The sequence below is a fragment of the Nothobranchius furzeri genome, chromosome 6 (genome assembly GCF_043380555.1).
Source record: "Nothobranchius furzeri strain GRZ-AD chromosome 6, NfurGRZ-RIMD1, whole genome shotgun sequence".
NCBI classification, from domain to species: domain Eukaryota; kingdom Metazoa; phylum Chordata; class Actinopteri; order Cyprinodontiformes; family Nothobranchiidae; genus Nothobranchius; species Nothobranchius furzeri.
The window spans coordinates 46,949,905-46,966,563 of NC_091746.1; the positions used below are offsets into that span (position 1 = coordinate 46,949,905).

Consider the following 16,659-nt stretch of genomic DNA (forward strand, 5'->3'; position numbering starts at 1 on the left):
AGCTAATCGATCCTATATGTTGTAAACTCTGTTTTCCCAAACTGAGGGTTTTCAGGAACCTTTAGACTCATACACATTTCCAAAACAGACAAACAATAATCATGTACAGCATGATTGACGTTTAAGGAAAAACAGACTCAAAAAAGCCCCCAAAGAGACAGACATTAATGTCTTTAAGCCTACCTTCATTCATCTTGAAACACGGGTTGACAGCAACAAATCATCAATACTCTTTATTTACTCTTTTCTAGAAAAATATTTTACATTAAAAAACACAGCTTGATATATACACAGTCCACTTGGTTTGCGACAACCACGGAACATCTGGACTCAAATGTATCCATCATTATTTAAAGTGTAGGTTAATATTTCAGCAGCAATAATAAATCTGCTGCGTTGTGAGAGCTGAGATGGACGTCACCTCTAGGAGCCTGGGATGCTCTAAAAGTTGTCACCTCATCAAAGAAATATGGACTCACAATAAATCCATATTGGTTACCAAAATAAACAAACAATAACCAAACCAATATGAGCTCTCATGGTGGCATGGAATACCAAACTACACTCAACAAAAATATAAACGCAACACCTTTGTTTCTGCTCCGATTTTTCATGAGATGGACTTAAAGATCTAAAATTCATTCCAGATACACAATATTACCATTTCTCTCAAACAATGTTCACAAATCAGTCTAAATGTGTGATAGTGAGCACCTGTGCTTTGCTGAGATAATCCATCCCACCTCACAGGTGTGCCATATCAATATGCTGATCTGACATCATGAGTAGTGCACAGGTGTACCTTATACTGCCCACAATAAAAGGCCACCCTGGAATGGGCAGTTTTTTTTTTGCTTTATTGGGGGTCTGGGGACTCAGAAATGGTCAGTATCTGGTGTGACCACCATTTGCCTCATGCAGTGCAACACATCTTCTTCGCATGGAGTTTATCAGATTGTCAATTGTGGCCTGTGGAATGTTGATCCACTCCTCTTCAATGGCTGTGCGAAGTTGTTGGATATTAGTGGGAACTGGTACACGCTGTCGTATACGCCGGTCAAGCACATCCCATACGTGCTCATCGGGTGACATGTCCGGTGAGTATGCTGGCCATGCAAGAACTGGGACATTTTCAGCTTCCAAGAATTGTGTACAGATCCTTGTAACATGGGGCCGTGCATTATCTTGCTGAAACATGAGGTGATGTTCATGGGTGTACGGCACAACAATGGGCCTCAGGATCTCATCACGGTATCTCTGTGCATTCAAAATGCCATCAATAAAATGCACCTGTGTTCTTCGTCTATAACAGATGCCTGCCCATACCATAACCCCACCACCACCATCATGGGCCACTCGATCCACAACATTGACATCAGCAAAGCGCTCACCCACACAACGCCACACACGCTGTCTGCCATCTGCCCTGAACAATGTAAACCGAGATTCATCCGTCAAGAGAACACCTCTCCAACGTGCCAGACGCCATCCAATGTGAGCATTTGCCCACTCAAGTCTGTTACGGCGACGAGCTGGAGTCAGGTCAAGACCCCGATGAGGATGACGAGCATGCAGTTGGGCTTCCCTGAGACGGTTTCTGACAGTTTGTGCAGAAATTGTTTGGTTATGCAAACCAATTGTTTCAGCAGCTGTTTGAGTGGCTGGTCTCAGACGATCTTGGAGGTGAACTTGCTGGATGTGGAGGTCCTGGGCTGGTGTGGATACACGTCATCTGCGGTTGTGAGGCCGGTTGGATGTACTGTCATTTTCTCTGAAACGCCTTTGGAGACGGCTTATGGTGGAGAAATGAACATTCAATGCACGACCAACAGATCTGGTTGACATTCCTGTTGTCAGCATGCCAATTTCATGCTCCCTCAATGCTTGTGGCATCTGTGGCATTTTGCTGTGGGACTAAACTGCACATTCCAGGGTGGCCTTTTATTGTGGGCAGTATAAGGTACACCTGTGCACTACTCATGATGTCGGATCAGCATCTTGATGTGGCACACCTGTGAGGTGGGATTGATTATCTCAGCAAAGCAGAAGCGCACTGATTTGTGAACAATGTTTGAGAGAAATGGTAATATTGTGTTTCTGGAATGAATTTTAGATCTTTAAGTCCATCTCATGAAAAATCGGAGCAGAAACAAAGGTGTTGCATTCATATTTTTGTTGAGTGTAGCTTGTAAAGGATTTAAAGCAAGAAAAATGGTGCCAAACAACCGGAAGAGTGTTGGATTTGAACTTTCTAACATTCATTTGTCATATCCCCCCCCCCAAAACTCCCCAGAGTAACATTTTCACGGCTTTGTTCACCTGTCTCCCCATTTACCAGCCTAAATATCACTCGTCTACCTGTGGACATCTAGAACACCACTCATGTGTTTTCTTGCCTGGATCCCATGGGGCCTTTCACCTGTAAAACTAACCTTCCATTTGCACCACATCCCCCAGGTGCTTTGTGCTCACCTGCAAATGCAGCTGCTGCCATGTCAGTCAACGCTGTGTCTCGCTACACTGACTTCAAATGTCACTCTTCACCCTGATTTTAGTCTATATTGGGCTCAATGACAATCCCGACCTCTTCCTTTGGGAACAGTTGACCTAAATTTTATCCGTGGCCATATGTGATATTTGCAGTAGTCCACCTAAAACCCCAGCAGAACAATCTACTGAGAAGCTGTTTGCTTTCCAACCTCTGCTCCGAGCAACAGCGTGACATTTTAATAAATGTTTTCCATCTATCCCAGGTACCTAAGATCTGACTGGCAGCTAATAAAAGAATGTAACATAGTTTTTTTGTTGTTGCAGTTTTACAACAAGTAATGCGTGTGAAGACTGACTAATAATCCCTGGCTCCTTTGTCTCAGTGTTATTTAGGAGTATTCACAGTCATGGTCTTTGTTTCTTCTTCACTGATGGACCTAAATGTTTGGAGTTATTTTTTATGTGACATATGAGAGTTGACACTGTGAACCTATAAGTTAAAGAAGCTGCCAAATGAAAGAAAACAAGGTATTAAACTAAGTAAAACCAACAAAACTGGAATGATGATTTGGGACAAATAAAGCATTTTGTTAAATAGCATAAAAAGTGTGTAAAATAAAGAGCTAATGGTGGGGACTAAAACTGTCCAAGGCCAGATAGGGAAATGAGATTGACACAACATAATGTATTTTTAACACAATATTTGTGCTAAAATAAAATGAAACAACTCAGGACACACAAATGTCAAATCATCATTTTGAAAGAATGAAACTTTTCTTAATATCCTAAAAATGTTCTGGGAAAGAATTCTTGCAACTCACAGCAGTCACAAAGCTGTGAGGTACTGGCCTAAGCCAAAATACTTTTGCTTCCAATCCGATTCCGAGTCCGATACTTTTCAGGAAAGCGTTATAATACGAAGGGAAACTTTTTCACTTGTGTAGGATGTACACTGATTAAAACTGTGTTTATATATTGAACATATGTAAAAGTAGCTACTTTGTTCAAATTTCAAGTTGTTGAGTGATGCATGTTCCCATAACAAGGCAGGCACACAGAGCCTCGGTAATCGGTAGGCAGGCTAAATTTTCCCTGAAAAACACCTGTAGCTACTGGGGCATCTTGGGTGCTGCAGCAGACTTAACAAACCCCGATGATTTGCAGACTGTTGGTAATTTCTCTTTGTTGATTATCGTAGTTTTCTCAGTCAGCTGGCTCTGTGTTTTTGTCTGAGTTCACAGTGAACTGAGACTGTCAGTGGAAATGTGGGAATTAATGGAAGCCAGTGAATGGCTTTGTTGATGTCCGAAGGGAAAAGTCAAATGCAAAAGTAGTCTGTTGTGAAGGCAGCGAATCATGGAGCTGTGTCCCTCCTTGGACATTGAATACCCAGTATGCACACATTACAAGTGACTGTAGCTCTGACTTTGCTGTCCAGTTTAAAATACACGTTTGCTCTATGTTAGCCTGTTTGCTAACAGCTACATCTTGGTGTCTGAATCCCTGCCTGCTGTAAATTGTGTGACAATACTGTGTTGTTTTTGTATAAGAAACAAATAATATTGATGTAGAGGAACTTATTGAAAAAAAAAATTCTAAGCCATTGTTCATCCATCTGAAAATCTCAATCTCAGGCAGCTTTTAAAAAGTCATGAGTGATTTTTAAAAGGTAAATCTGAGCTTTTTCACCCGATTCTGATCTTTCTTAAATCACACTATTGGACGAAAGCATCCCTATTTCTAGGTAATTAGTAGGGTTGGGCATCATTTTCATTTTGAACGATTCCCGTTCCAATTCCAGTTCCTTGTTTGGATTCTGGCTCCTTGCAATTCTTAATTCTGATTCTTTCAGGAGGCGGATTCAAAAACGTTTCATGCTGAGCCAGCTAACCATAGGTCTGTCTTGATGAAATAGTCGGAACTTCTCCATTAATTTTACTTATCTAAACTTTTTAACCCTCTGGAGGCAAGCATTGCAGATTTGCAACGTTAAAACCTACCTACCTGGTTACTCCACATATGTATTTCATGAGCATTTTTTAACTCAGAAGTACCTCTGAAGGACTTCGTTGTTCATCCTTTTATCAAAACTAATTTTGAGCCTGAGAGGGTTAAAATGAATCCAAACTTTAGAATTCAGTAAAGCAAAAACTTTCAGCAAATTCTTCTTCGTTGGTATTCAACGGCTTGTTCTTCCAGTTGGCGAACTCGGTATCACAACTAGGAATCGGAATAAAAAAATTTCAACGACTCTGGGAAAACTGAAAATGAGTCCCGGTTCCAATCGACGCTCGATACTTAACTCTATAAATAAATAGTTATTTCCAAAAATGTCTTTAAGCCTTTAAGTGAATACTCTTAAATCCAAACAGAGTCTAATTAACAAGCTCATATTCATATAACTGAATATGTTTGAGGAAACAGCTAATAAGTAGTCAGCCCTACCAATGAACATGAGACCGTTTACATATTTAAGAGTTAAACCAAAGTTTGTAAAACTGGCTGAACTGGCCTTTTAAATGATTAAAACAACATTACAAATAAATAATACCCCCCCCAGTCCAAAGTTCAAACAGAAGAAAAAGCCCTGTAATTATATAAACTAATTCTTTCAGTTTGTTTTGGCTGAGCAGTCAGTGGCCCTTCATTCAAAAAGTCCTTCTCCAGAACCATTATAGCAGTTCAGAGCAGAGGGTCAGTAACAGCGTCCAGAAAGGAGTCAGAAGCCAGGTGGGGGACGTGGAGAGATGTGTCCCCAAAGGTGAGGCTGTGTCTGAGGTGCAGGAGCACACTTCAAACCCGTTCTCCGCGTGGTCCGGGTGGTGATGCTCGTTGACCCTCGTCTCCGTGCTTTTGGTTTCTGAGTCCGGAGAGTCCGACTGCATCTCAGTGCAGTGCAGCCAGTCCTTGGCGATGAGGCGGGGGTATCCTGCCTCCACCTCCATGTCGCTGCCAGGCACTCGCCAGTACTCCTTCCCCTTGAAGAAATAGGACGAGCCTTCGGAGACAGAGACAGCTGAGTATCATTTTGTGTGTTAGACAAAGCAAAGAAACAACAAACTTCACATTAGGTGGAAACTTTTCTCCTGCTTTAGTGCTGACCAAACAGCATTTTCCATATTAAAACTCCAGTGGGCAGGATTTCTGAGGCATTGTTAGTGAGCCTCACAGAAAGGCGAGGGAAAAAATGACCCCAAAATGAGTGTTAACAACATTATAAGCTGATTTGGGGCAAAAAAAATCTGAAAAGTAATGAGAGGAAAATGGCCATTATCCCAAGAAGGAAATGTGCTTGTTAGCTCAGTGTACATAATGAGCTATTAGCATGAGCAATGTGTTTGTGGACCTGGATGAAGGCTGTGAGGTTCTGCACACAATATACAGGGATAAAATCCCATTCTTCTATAAGACGGCTCACTCCGGCGCTGGATGTGTGTTTGGGGCTTTTTAATGAACGCCACTAATGAAGTCGGTCTCTGTTTGACATTTGTTTGGAATTCCAGTAAGGGACTCGGTGACAACTGAAAGAAGAGCTGACTAATTGGTTTGAGGGGAAATTTAACTTCTTTGTCATGCTCATAATATCTTCGTCTTACAGAGTTCCTCTCCATGATGCTGCACCAATCAATAAGACCAATTAAATCCAATATCTACAAAGTTTACAGAATCACAGCTGAGATTCGTGGGATTTTTTTTTTTAGATATTCTTGATGATTTTTTAACTTTTACAGTAAAATGATGTGTTGCTAATAGGTCCTTCTATAAATGTAGGACTTCACACCAACTTCTGTTGTACTTGGCCTGTTTTTTCTCACATCACAGAACTTGGAGACGAGCTGAAGATAAATCAGAGATAGGCCTGACCTGAAAATAAACTTCCACCCGTTTGACGAGGTGTTGATGCATGGAATCAAAGGGATGCTGCTTCCTTCTCCTGAGAGTTTCCTGAAATTAGGACTGAAAACTTCCTGCAAAATAGCTAATTTTATACATGTTTATCCAGCTATGAGTGTTTTATCAGAGCTTAATCAGACACACTCTCCTCCTCTCCACTTGAACAGTTTCAGCTGCACTCAAAGTGGGAAAGAGACTTTACTTGATTATAAATCAGCCTCAATAATGGAACCATTACTTTAAAATCATTAAACTTGTGTCTTAACACCCTCTACCCAAAGTTTGCAGCAACAACAAAAGTTGGTTTGTTTCTTAAGAAACATCCACCATAACACATCTCTAGTGGGTCAAAAAACATAATTAATACACTGCCTAAAGGTACATATTAGATAATTACTGCATGGGTGATTATCTTTCAGCTGGCAACAAATGGTGCACTGAGTTGCGTCTCATTTCTTAAACAACCATGTGGAAAGACACATCTGGTGGTTGTGGAAAAGATGTTAGTCTGTTTGAGAAGGGTCACATCGTTGGCATGAACCAAGCAGAGAAAACATCTAAAGAGATTGCAGAAACGATTCAGAACTGTCCAACGCATTATTAAATACTGGAAGGATAGTGGAGACCCATCATCTTCGAGGAAGAAATGTGGCCTGAAAAAAATCCCGAATGATCGTTATTGGCGATCACTTAAACAATCGCTGTAATCAAATCAAAGAAAAACAATAGTAGAACTCAAGGCTACGTTTGAAAGTGAAAGTAAGAATATTTCCACACCCACAAAATGAAGAGAGCTCAAGGGATTGGGATTGAACAGATGTGTAGCCGTATGAAAACCACTAATCAGTGAAGTAAACTGGAAAAAAGGCTTCAATTTGCTAGGGAGCAAAACGGTTGGACTCTGGAGCGATGGAAGAAGGTCATGTGATCAGATGAGTCCAGATGGACCCTGTTCCAGAGTGATCGTGCATCAGGGTAAGAAGAGAGGCAGATGAAGTGATGCACCCATCATGCCTAGTGCGTACTGTACAAGCCTGTGGAGGCAGTGCTATGATCTGGGGTTGCTGCAGTTGATCAGGTCTAGGTTCAGCAGCAGGAAGTGCTCCAAGAATGAGGGCAGCTGACTACCTGAATATCCTGAATGACCAGGTTATTCCAAGATGACAATGCCAGGATTCATCAGGCTCAGATAGTGAAAGCGTGGTTCAGGGAGCATGAGACATCATTTTCACACATGATTGGCCACAACAGAGTCCAGACCTTAACCTCATTGAGTATCTTTGGGATGTGCTGGAGAAGACTTTGAGCAGCAGTCAGACTCTACCATCATCAATGCAAGACCTTGGTGAAACATTAATGCAACACTGGATGGAGATACATCTTGTGACATTACAGAAGCTTATGGAAACAACGCCACAGCGAATGTGTGTCGTAACCACAGCCAACGGAGGTCCAGCGAATTATTACTGTGACCTTTTTTTTAATTTCAGTTCTACTTTTTTAGGCCGTGTTTTTACTATGTTTATATAAACTGACAGGGAGACAACTAACCTCCTGGTCACCTTACATTGGAAGTTCTCCATTCATGTCCTACTGAAGGTAAACCCCAGGGCAGACCCAGGACTTATAATTCGTCTCTAGTGTTGGAATGCATTAAGCGGAATGTCTGATTTTCTTCCTGAAAACGCTTCCCCAACAATCCAGCACCTGATCAGCAGAAAAAAATGGATGGATGGTTTCTGATCAATTTTTTGAATGAATATTCTTATTAAATACTTCGTAAACAATGCCTTCACTTCAGGAACCTGACTCACTATTAGTAACAGAAGGTAACCTTTTACTCCAGCATCTAGGGACTGATTCCAGTGTCAGATCAAATGTCAGGATCAGTCAAATATGAAAGTTTTACAACGCAGTGGAACTCTGGAACAGCCGCTCACACGCATGCTTCCCATTTAATGCTATAAAATGGGGCGCATCCATTTATTTGTCAATGATTTATATCATAGTATTTGTTTTTATATCTCCTTCAGGCACAAGCTGCATTTTGTCGCTATCCACCATTATGTGCCTCTTAAACTCTTTTTACCAGCTCTGTAAACGGACGTTTGCAGCTTGCACCAAGTTCCCCGACCGCTTAGTGAGATTTTCTTGCTCTGACTCATGTTCCATTGAGTTTGTTACAATCTCATGAAAACCCAGTTCTTACATAGCATCTGTGTGCAAAATAATAATATATTACAACTTCTTGAGGAAAACTGAACATTTTTATTGCTCTGAATTTTCTCTTTTTGATGATTTTTTTAATTTATTGGAACTTATTTTGAACAGCTTAATAAAATCTAATCATTGTGAGATATGCAAAGCAAATGTCACAGATAATTACATGGGAGACACACACACACACACACACACACACACACACACACACACACACACACACACACACACACACACACACACACACACACACACACACACACACACACACACCAACTGCCTGAGTTTTATAGAAGGTACACAACGTTTTATAGGAGGGATAAGAACAGAATGTTTTACAGGTATAGATTCACATACTCTGTAAACATTCCTGACACGGCAGACTCGAGCGTGACGGGCTCAGTAATGATCGAATTGCCTCACTTCCTACCATAAAGCTCGACACCTTTAGAGAACCAGGAGTGTTTAGGAACGAGGGAGAGGAGAGATATACGGGCATGAAGGAGAGAGACAAAATAACCACCCAAACAAGAATTTAAAGGCAACACTTGTGATGCACATTAGCATCTGCAAGACTTTCTGTAATTCACGACCATTTTTTAAATGGTGAAACAGACAAATAAAAGCTCATTTTTGTTATATTTTGTGAAAAGCTCCAGATGGATTTGCTTCTCACAATCCTCACACACTTCCTCAGGCACAATACGGACCACCTCTGACTCGATAAATAAAAGGTCACAATAGGCTGATTGATGCTTGAGGGGGGCCATCAGTTGTTGGTAACGACCTTTGCTAGAAACAGTCAACCACTCTGTCAGTAGTTGATCATATATCATAAAAACTATAAACCAATTTGTGGTAATTATGGTGGAAAACAATACATCTGTCATCCATCTGGTGGTGAGACGGCCTCTGTGGTTTGTTTTTTTAGAAACTTCACAGACAATTATCATATTCTGGAACCAGCTTAATTGTACACAAACAGAAGGCAGCACCTGTGATGCCACCGTGAAACGTTTTTCATGCTGAATAGTTCAGTGACAACAGATGAGCGTAGAAAACAACAGAGTCGTGGCTTCGGCTAGCAGTCAGCCGTAAAACTGCAGGCTGCAGTCTGAGTGATGATGGTGCTCACACAGCAAAGTCTCTCAGAGCAAACACAGCCTGGAAGATGGATAAAACGCTCCTGCAAAAGTAGCTACCCCCTGAATATAGAAAATAAGGACAATTTCAAACAGCTACTGTACCAAGGCTGTCAGAGAAATTCAACAACAACTATTCTTGTCATCTTTTTGCATGTTAGAACAACATTCTAATGTCTCTTTTTGTGTTAAGCTGGAGATTTATTTGCATCAATAACATTCAGTAACAAAAGAATACAAAGCAAATGGCATACTCAGTATGTGTTGTTGATGTTAGACGATAATGTGAAGGCTGATTTGAGACAGACAGAAGGGCAACAGTTCCACCTCCGGTCTGCAGAACAGCATCTCTGATCCATAACATGTTGAACTTTGAAGCAGATGGTCTGTCTCATCAGCAGAAGACCACTCCTTTTCAGCTGAAAACAGGAAACTGAAAGGATCACCAGAACTGTGCTCCTTGCATATTACTTTAATATTGTTTGAATTACTAATCTACCTTGAGTAAAGGTGTTGTAAAAGTCACTTTTCTAACCTTTTCCAAATATATTTGTTTTGTTTTTGATTGCAACTGTGGCAATCCAATCTCTTATTTTTGTTCAGAATAAATAAACCAATTAAAAAATAATGATTTAAAGAGTAACTAAGCCCCACAATAACTTTTTTTTGCTTATAAACTGTATAATTGGATCTTTACAAATGCAATCTTTCTGTTTCTGTGCATTTTTTACATGTTTGTGTAAACTTGATTAAATCTAGAAACTAGGTCTAAAAAAAGTCTTAGTGCTGCCCCCTGTGGCAGAACAGCAGCTACTGCATTTAAAATTTGTGATTGACTGGGGCTGGTACAGTCTCCTCTCTCTCCCCCTCCCTACCGGGATGGAAATTCCCCACACTTGGCCATGCCACTCTGTGCCTCCTGGCAACGCCCACTTTCATAGCATTTTCCAAATCTTGGGGTGGAGTTACGTTTTCTGATGGTGTGCAGTCCCTCTTTAATTATGATGTGCAATGCCCCCAACATGTGCTGTGGAAAACAACATGACACCAAATTCTAGCTCAGTATCAATAAACATGACTGAGCTGTGGCCATATTTGAGTTTAAGAAGTGTTCATTGGCTGTGGAGGCCATCTTGAAATGGAATGACTGCAACTTTGACTCTGATTGTGCTGATTAAAGAGTTTGATGGTGGCAGTAATAAAAACTAAAGCCGACTTGAGATCTGAATGCATTCCTGTCTTAAAAAGAAGTCAGATGAAACTTTCACACCTGGTGCAGCATGGAGGGGACATTATTTTTACGCTGGCGCAATAAGCAATAGATCAGTAGGAACAAGTCAGAATGGACCACTTTTAGTCACCCTCGGGTGCTGGTGGAGGCAATGACTCGCTTCAACACTATTGTCCAGGCGGCAAGCGGGCTTGGGTTTATTATCCCATTTACTGAAGATGTTGACAATCACAATTATGCAGGTTCCAGAATAGCGATATCTTGTCAAGGTAATGAAAATGATGAAAATTACAACGGCAAATTAGTTATGGAATGAAACCAAATGAAGCGGTAAAAATCGTGTGACCTCCCGTCAACCAAAAACGCCAGTGCACTGCCACCCTGACACCTATATAGGCTCCACAGTGACACCAGTGGTCAAAAGAAATATAAACCAGAGTGCAATAAACCGAAATATATATGAGACATTATCAAAACGAACTTAGACCATAATATAATGTAAACCAAAACAATATTGGCTCCTACAGACTGATTTGGGTGAACAGGTCAAAGCTGAAGAAATGCTGACCTCCTTGATTAGACTGGGGAACTTGTCACCTTGTATTAGCCATTGCTTTGAAATATATGCTCCCTGTGAGCCCACCACGCTCAACAGGGCCAACTTGTGCATTCATGACGGCCGACGCAGCTCTCCACTGTTCACCATGTAAAGGTCAAACGCGTTATGATAGACTGACCAAGTGTCTGTAATTGGAAAAGTTTGGGGTCTTTAAAGCTGAGCAGCTAGCTTATAAAAGGTCTCTAATGCCAGACTCAACACCTCTTCCAAGACAACAGAAGGCTTTGTATAGTTATCTGATGTGTGTGTGTGTGTGTGTGTGTGTGTGTGTGTGTGTGTGTGTGCATGTAGTATCCTGCTTTATGCATTTTTTTTTCATCTGGATATTTTACAAATACACCCTTGCATACATAAAAGAACATTGATATTATTTGTCAAAAAAGTAAAATGTCATCTGTAACACAAAGCGTGAGCTTGGCTTGGATTTAATTTTAAGACAGCTACCACTACAATATGAAGCTAAAATATATGTCTTCATCAAAATCATTAATGTTGTATTCAATAGTTTATTAAAGCTTAGTAACACACTAAGTAATGTTAAAGGGGCCATATCATAGAAAATCCACTTTTTGAGCTTTTTACAATGTGATATTTTTATTTCCTCATGAACCAACCCCCAAACCAGATTTTGGCTGCATTTATGAATTTTCCTGAAAATGCCTGAATGAAAACTACTACTACATCAGTCATTTCTCCTTTCCCTTTCGCTGGTGGTCTCAGTTCTGAAACCTGGATATTCTGTGGATATTATGACAAATTACTTCTGCATCAGGAACAAAACACAGCTGAAAGAACCATGCTGCCTGTCTACAATGGTGCACGTAATGACCAGCTCAGAATATGTATGTTAAGCACAGAGGGGCCATGGCCACCCCTAGAAAATTGCTGGCCCCCCAGGAAAGACCAGTGTTAATAAATCATATTAATGTTCAATCAAACTATAAATTCATCTTATTTTTCAATAAATGAATGTAAAACACAATAAAAGATATACACAATTATTGAGTACAGAAATAATCAGAATAAAAAAATTATAAGTTTCTGCTGCTCACTATTAAAAAAGTTTATATCTCCATAGTTCTTCATGAAGACAGCGACAGGTGAACTAAACTGAAATACAAAATTCTAAAATATATTTTTAAATAACATAAAAAACTGAAATGTATTTTTCTGAAATGTATGTGTTTCTCAAATGTGTAATTAAGTGTTTGGGATATAAATTGTTCTTTTTTTATTGAAAAAGAATAAAAGAACAATGCAATGCATCTCCACAGGGTAAACTCTCCCAGAGTTACCAAATGGACCAATTTGGTGTGCCACCCCAACATTTTCTTTGGCGCTGTGAGGCCAACCTTATGAAAAATGTCTGGGGGTGCCCCTGGTTAGGCAACTATTGTTCTGTAACAGACTCAGTAGTCCAGTGGTTAGAGTCCCAGGCTGGCACGTAGTTCTTCCCCATTTGATGGCCACATTTATTTGTAAATGTGTTCTCTGCATCAATTTACAGACTAGCATGCAAAAGGTCTTTATTTCATTATGTTTCAATGTGTTTGCGATTTACTTGTTTTATTTTTATCCCTCCCAAAGTTGACTCATATTCCCTGCAACAAACCGAGAAGCTAATGAAAACGGTTTAAGGTTTAGTTATGCATCATTCGGAGCCAGAGTTTGGGTTTCAAAGGTTTTCAACACGTTCAAACTTCCACAGACAAAAACGAGACTCAAAATGAGAACTATTGCTCATGTTTACAGATATTTTGCAACCTCTTTCATTAATGCTGTTAATGTTTTACTGTTTCAGCCAGCGGCGCTACTGGACTAGATAGAAATCAAACACACTGGATAAACTGATGAACTTTAGTCTGAGCACCTTTGTAAAAGCTGAAAAATGAGCTGAGCGGGGTGTGGGACAGCTTTTTTTATCTCCCCAAAACCCGAGTCAAACATTTTTAGAACAAATCGACATTAAGAAAAATGAAAAAAAAATTCTCACCATCAGACCATCTCATGGCGTCATCCAGCTGTAGCGGCAGCCCCTTCCAAAGCATGGTGTCTTTAGGAAACCCCAAGTCCATCCGTCTGAAGTGGTCATCATAGCGCCAGTAGTTGTTATCTTTAAAGAAGTAGGTTTTGTCATTGTGGAGCCAAACAAAAGCTGCGTCCACTCCATCCACTGGCAGTCCAAAGTCACTGATTGGACGAGGATAACCTTCCTCTACATTATTGTCTTTGAACACCCAGTACTTCTGACCTAATTAAATGAGCAAACAAAAACAACATTAAAAACAAAACATAGAGCTTACGTAAACCAAATACCTAAAACGTGATTTTCACCTTTAAAAAATACAATTTTGTGGTCTCCTGGCCTCTCGTACACGGCATCCACACTATCCAAGTTAGGAGGAAGGCCTCTCCAGAAGCGATGGATCTGAGCAGGACGAAGGGACACCAGGTGCTTTTCTCGCGTTAGTCTCCAAAAGTGTTTCCCTGCAGGAAGTGAATTAGAGATTTTGCACAACATGAAGTTAGAAGAAAAGCTTTTACTTTCAACATCTTCTCCTCAGTTCTGTCTTCGTCCATTTATTTGTCTCTTGTTCATCTGTATCCCTAACCCCAACCCCAACCTATTTACATCAAACATCAGTAGTTTGTGTTTTCCTAACACTTCATTCCAGCGGAACAATCACAGCTCCCGATGAGGTCTGTAAGGAACGATGCTTCAGTCTACAGGAATCATTTTGTAATGCTGCACCTTAGCAGATTACCTCAAGAAAATAAAAAAAAATAAGCTAGCAAGTTGCTGATGATAGCGAAATCAAACAGACTTTTCATTAACTTTGAGCAAAACTACAACATGATTCTGATTAAATGGTTCAAAAGTCACAAACTAAACACTTAAAATAATACAAGCTGATTAAAAAACATAATTGGTATCATGGCTGACTTTGGTTCATTCATATGATTTTCCCAGACACATTTCCAGGTGAGTGGCATGGTAGGAATAATGGGCTCCCATTGGCCAACTGATATGCAAGAGGAAAACCGTAAAAGTGCAAATCGGTAACTGTGTTTTCTTTTTAGAGTGATCCATGTTCACAGTAATAAGCCTAATTAATCAGATGTAGAAACTTGAACCAGTGCAGAAGAATAAATGTAGAAGTTTTGGCAATGTTTCAGAACATGAGCAACAGCGTTAAGATGTGAAAGAAGTAGCCTAATGAGCTGAGAGAACTCTGAAGGGAATGAGGTCAGTGACTTTTATTATGACAGGAAAACAGGACGTTTGAAGCATTCCTCTAGCAGAGCTGTGACCTGGAGATGGTCTCCTGCTCTGCAAACAGTTGCTTCTTCCAAATTTGTTTTTCCTCTTGTTCAAGATGCAAAGACATGACAGCAAACGCGAGTCTCCCGACTATCGGAGCAAGCTGAAATAAATGACTTGTTTCTGAGAGATTAATCCAGAAAATGGGATCGCTCTGCCACTGCTTCTGACTGTAATACGCTCCTGTCTCAGATTCCCTCAACTCTTTTATGTGTCTCAGCTGAAGAAGGTTTGTGTCCCCTGAGTTCCTCTTTCTGCTCCCACTCCACCCAGCATTTGGGACAGTCGGCGGCCCTATCAGTAGCCTTCTGGGGGGAGTGGGGAACTCATAGCTCTCACATCGGATCCAATATCCCTTCCTTGGAGATTTTTGTTCTCAAAACCCTGATATCTTGGACCAAGGGGAGCCCGTTGGAAGGGGGGCAGCGTTGTGTCTGCCAGGTTCTTGCTCCCCTCACCAGGGATTTGGCTCTTTTCTTATTTTCCCTCCTGCTTTATTTTCACATACAGACCAGGTGTGAGTGATGGGCTTTACCTGAAAGTCAGATTTTATCAGACTACACACTCATGGTGGTCTCCTTCTGTAACATGCTGCCAGAGCAGTGACTCAGCACCTCAGTTCCGTTCCAGCTCATATTAGTAATTGTTTGGGAAGGACGTTGTTGGTTTAGTGTCCAGGAAATAGCAGATAACGGCCATTTCTCTCTCTCTCTCTCTTCCCCCCGGTGTCCTGTCTGGCTGTGAAGCAAACAGAACTGATGTCTGAATGCTGGTGACAAGTCTTACAGATTTACTCTCAGGTGGAGCATCAGCTTGCCATGATGTACACGTTTAGGATTGGAACAGTCCTTGGGCCATCGTTGATCACGTTTCACAAGGAGGTGAGTACACAAGTTCAGATAAGTACGTACATTGAGAAACGGCCCGTGTATCGGCTAGTAGAAGCTAACTGTTAGCATTGCAACTCCAAAACATAGCAGAACTCCTTTAGACTTCTTATTTGTGGAGATAAAACATCCACGTTGGAAAGCAAACAGAGTCATTGGTAGAGTCGTGGTTCTGTTAGCCAATCAGAGATGAGATGTCCAAATATCAGAAGTAAGACTCCAAATCCTGAAACAGGTGCACCGGGGCTTTATGTATCCAGAGTACAACTCACAAGGCATTCATTCCTACTAGAGACCACTGCAAATTTAATAATTGAACAAGTGAACCACACCTTTCAATATTGACATCACCATTTAAAGAGAGACTAGGCAGTTTGACTTGCTTTTAGCACCCCCCAGTGTTCGTTTGTACAACACAGCGATGACCCCCACTGTCTCTATGGGTGACCCCGCGAGGCCTTCCTTTGTGTCTACAGAAGGGACTCATCACTAAATTAAACAAATCAGCTCTGTTCATGATCTAAAACATGCAGGAGACATGCTGGAACCAGACTGCAGCACCAGGTATGTCAGCTCCATCTTTTTCTAATTCCAACAGACCAGACCGACAACTCTGATGCTGCAAGTGGAATATTCTGGGTAGCCTTTCATTAACCCTGTAAAGAGTAATTTTATCACATACTGGCTCAAGAAAATGACTGAAAATATGAAAACATTGCAAAGTATCCCTTTAATAGGAACAGTAGAAGGTGGAAGACATCTTTGTTTCTAGTAAATCCTGTTACTGGTTTAAAACAATTGTTATTGAAATAAAAACTTTTTATAAGCAAATATATAACCCAAAGAAAAAAATG

At 40.7% G+C, this 16,659-nt stretch overlaps 1 protein-coding gene across 1 annotated transcript in view; it reads right to left on the bottom strand.

The window, feature by feature from the left end:
- Nucleotides 1-218: 218 nt before the first annotated feature.
- Nucleotides 219-16,659, bottom strand: part of LOC107395414 (matrix metalloproteinase-17) — a 197,803-nt gene continuing 181,362 nt past the window's right edge. Inside the window, exons 8-10 of the mRNA XM_054744882.2 lie at nt 13,931-14,083; nt 13,590-13,847; nt 219-5,488 (exon numbers count right to left, since the gene is read on the bottom strand). Coding sequence (XP_054600857.2) covers nt 5,163-5,488; nt 13,590-13,847; nt 13,931-14,083 — 737 coding nt within the window. The 3' untranslated portion in view covers nt 219-5,162. The remainder of the gene's footprint in view (nt 5,489-13,589; nt 13,848-13,930; nt 14,084-16,659) is intronic.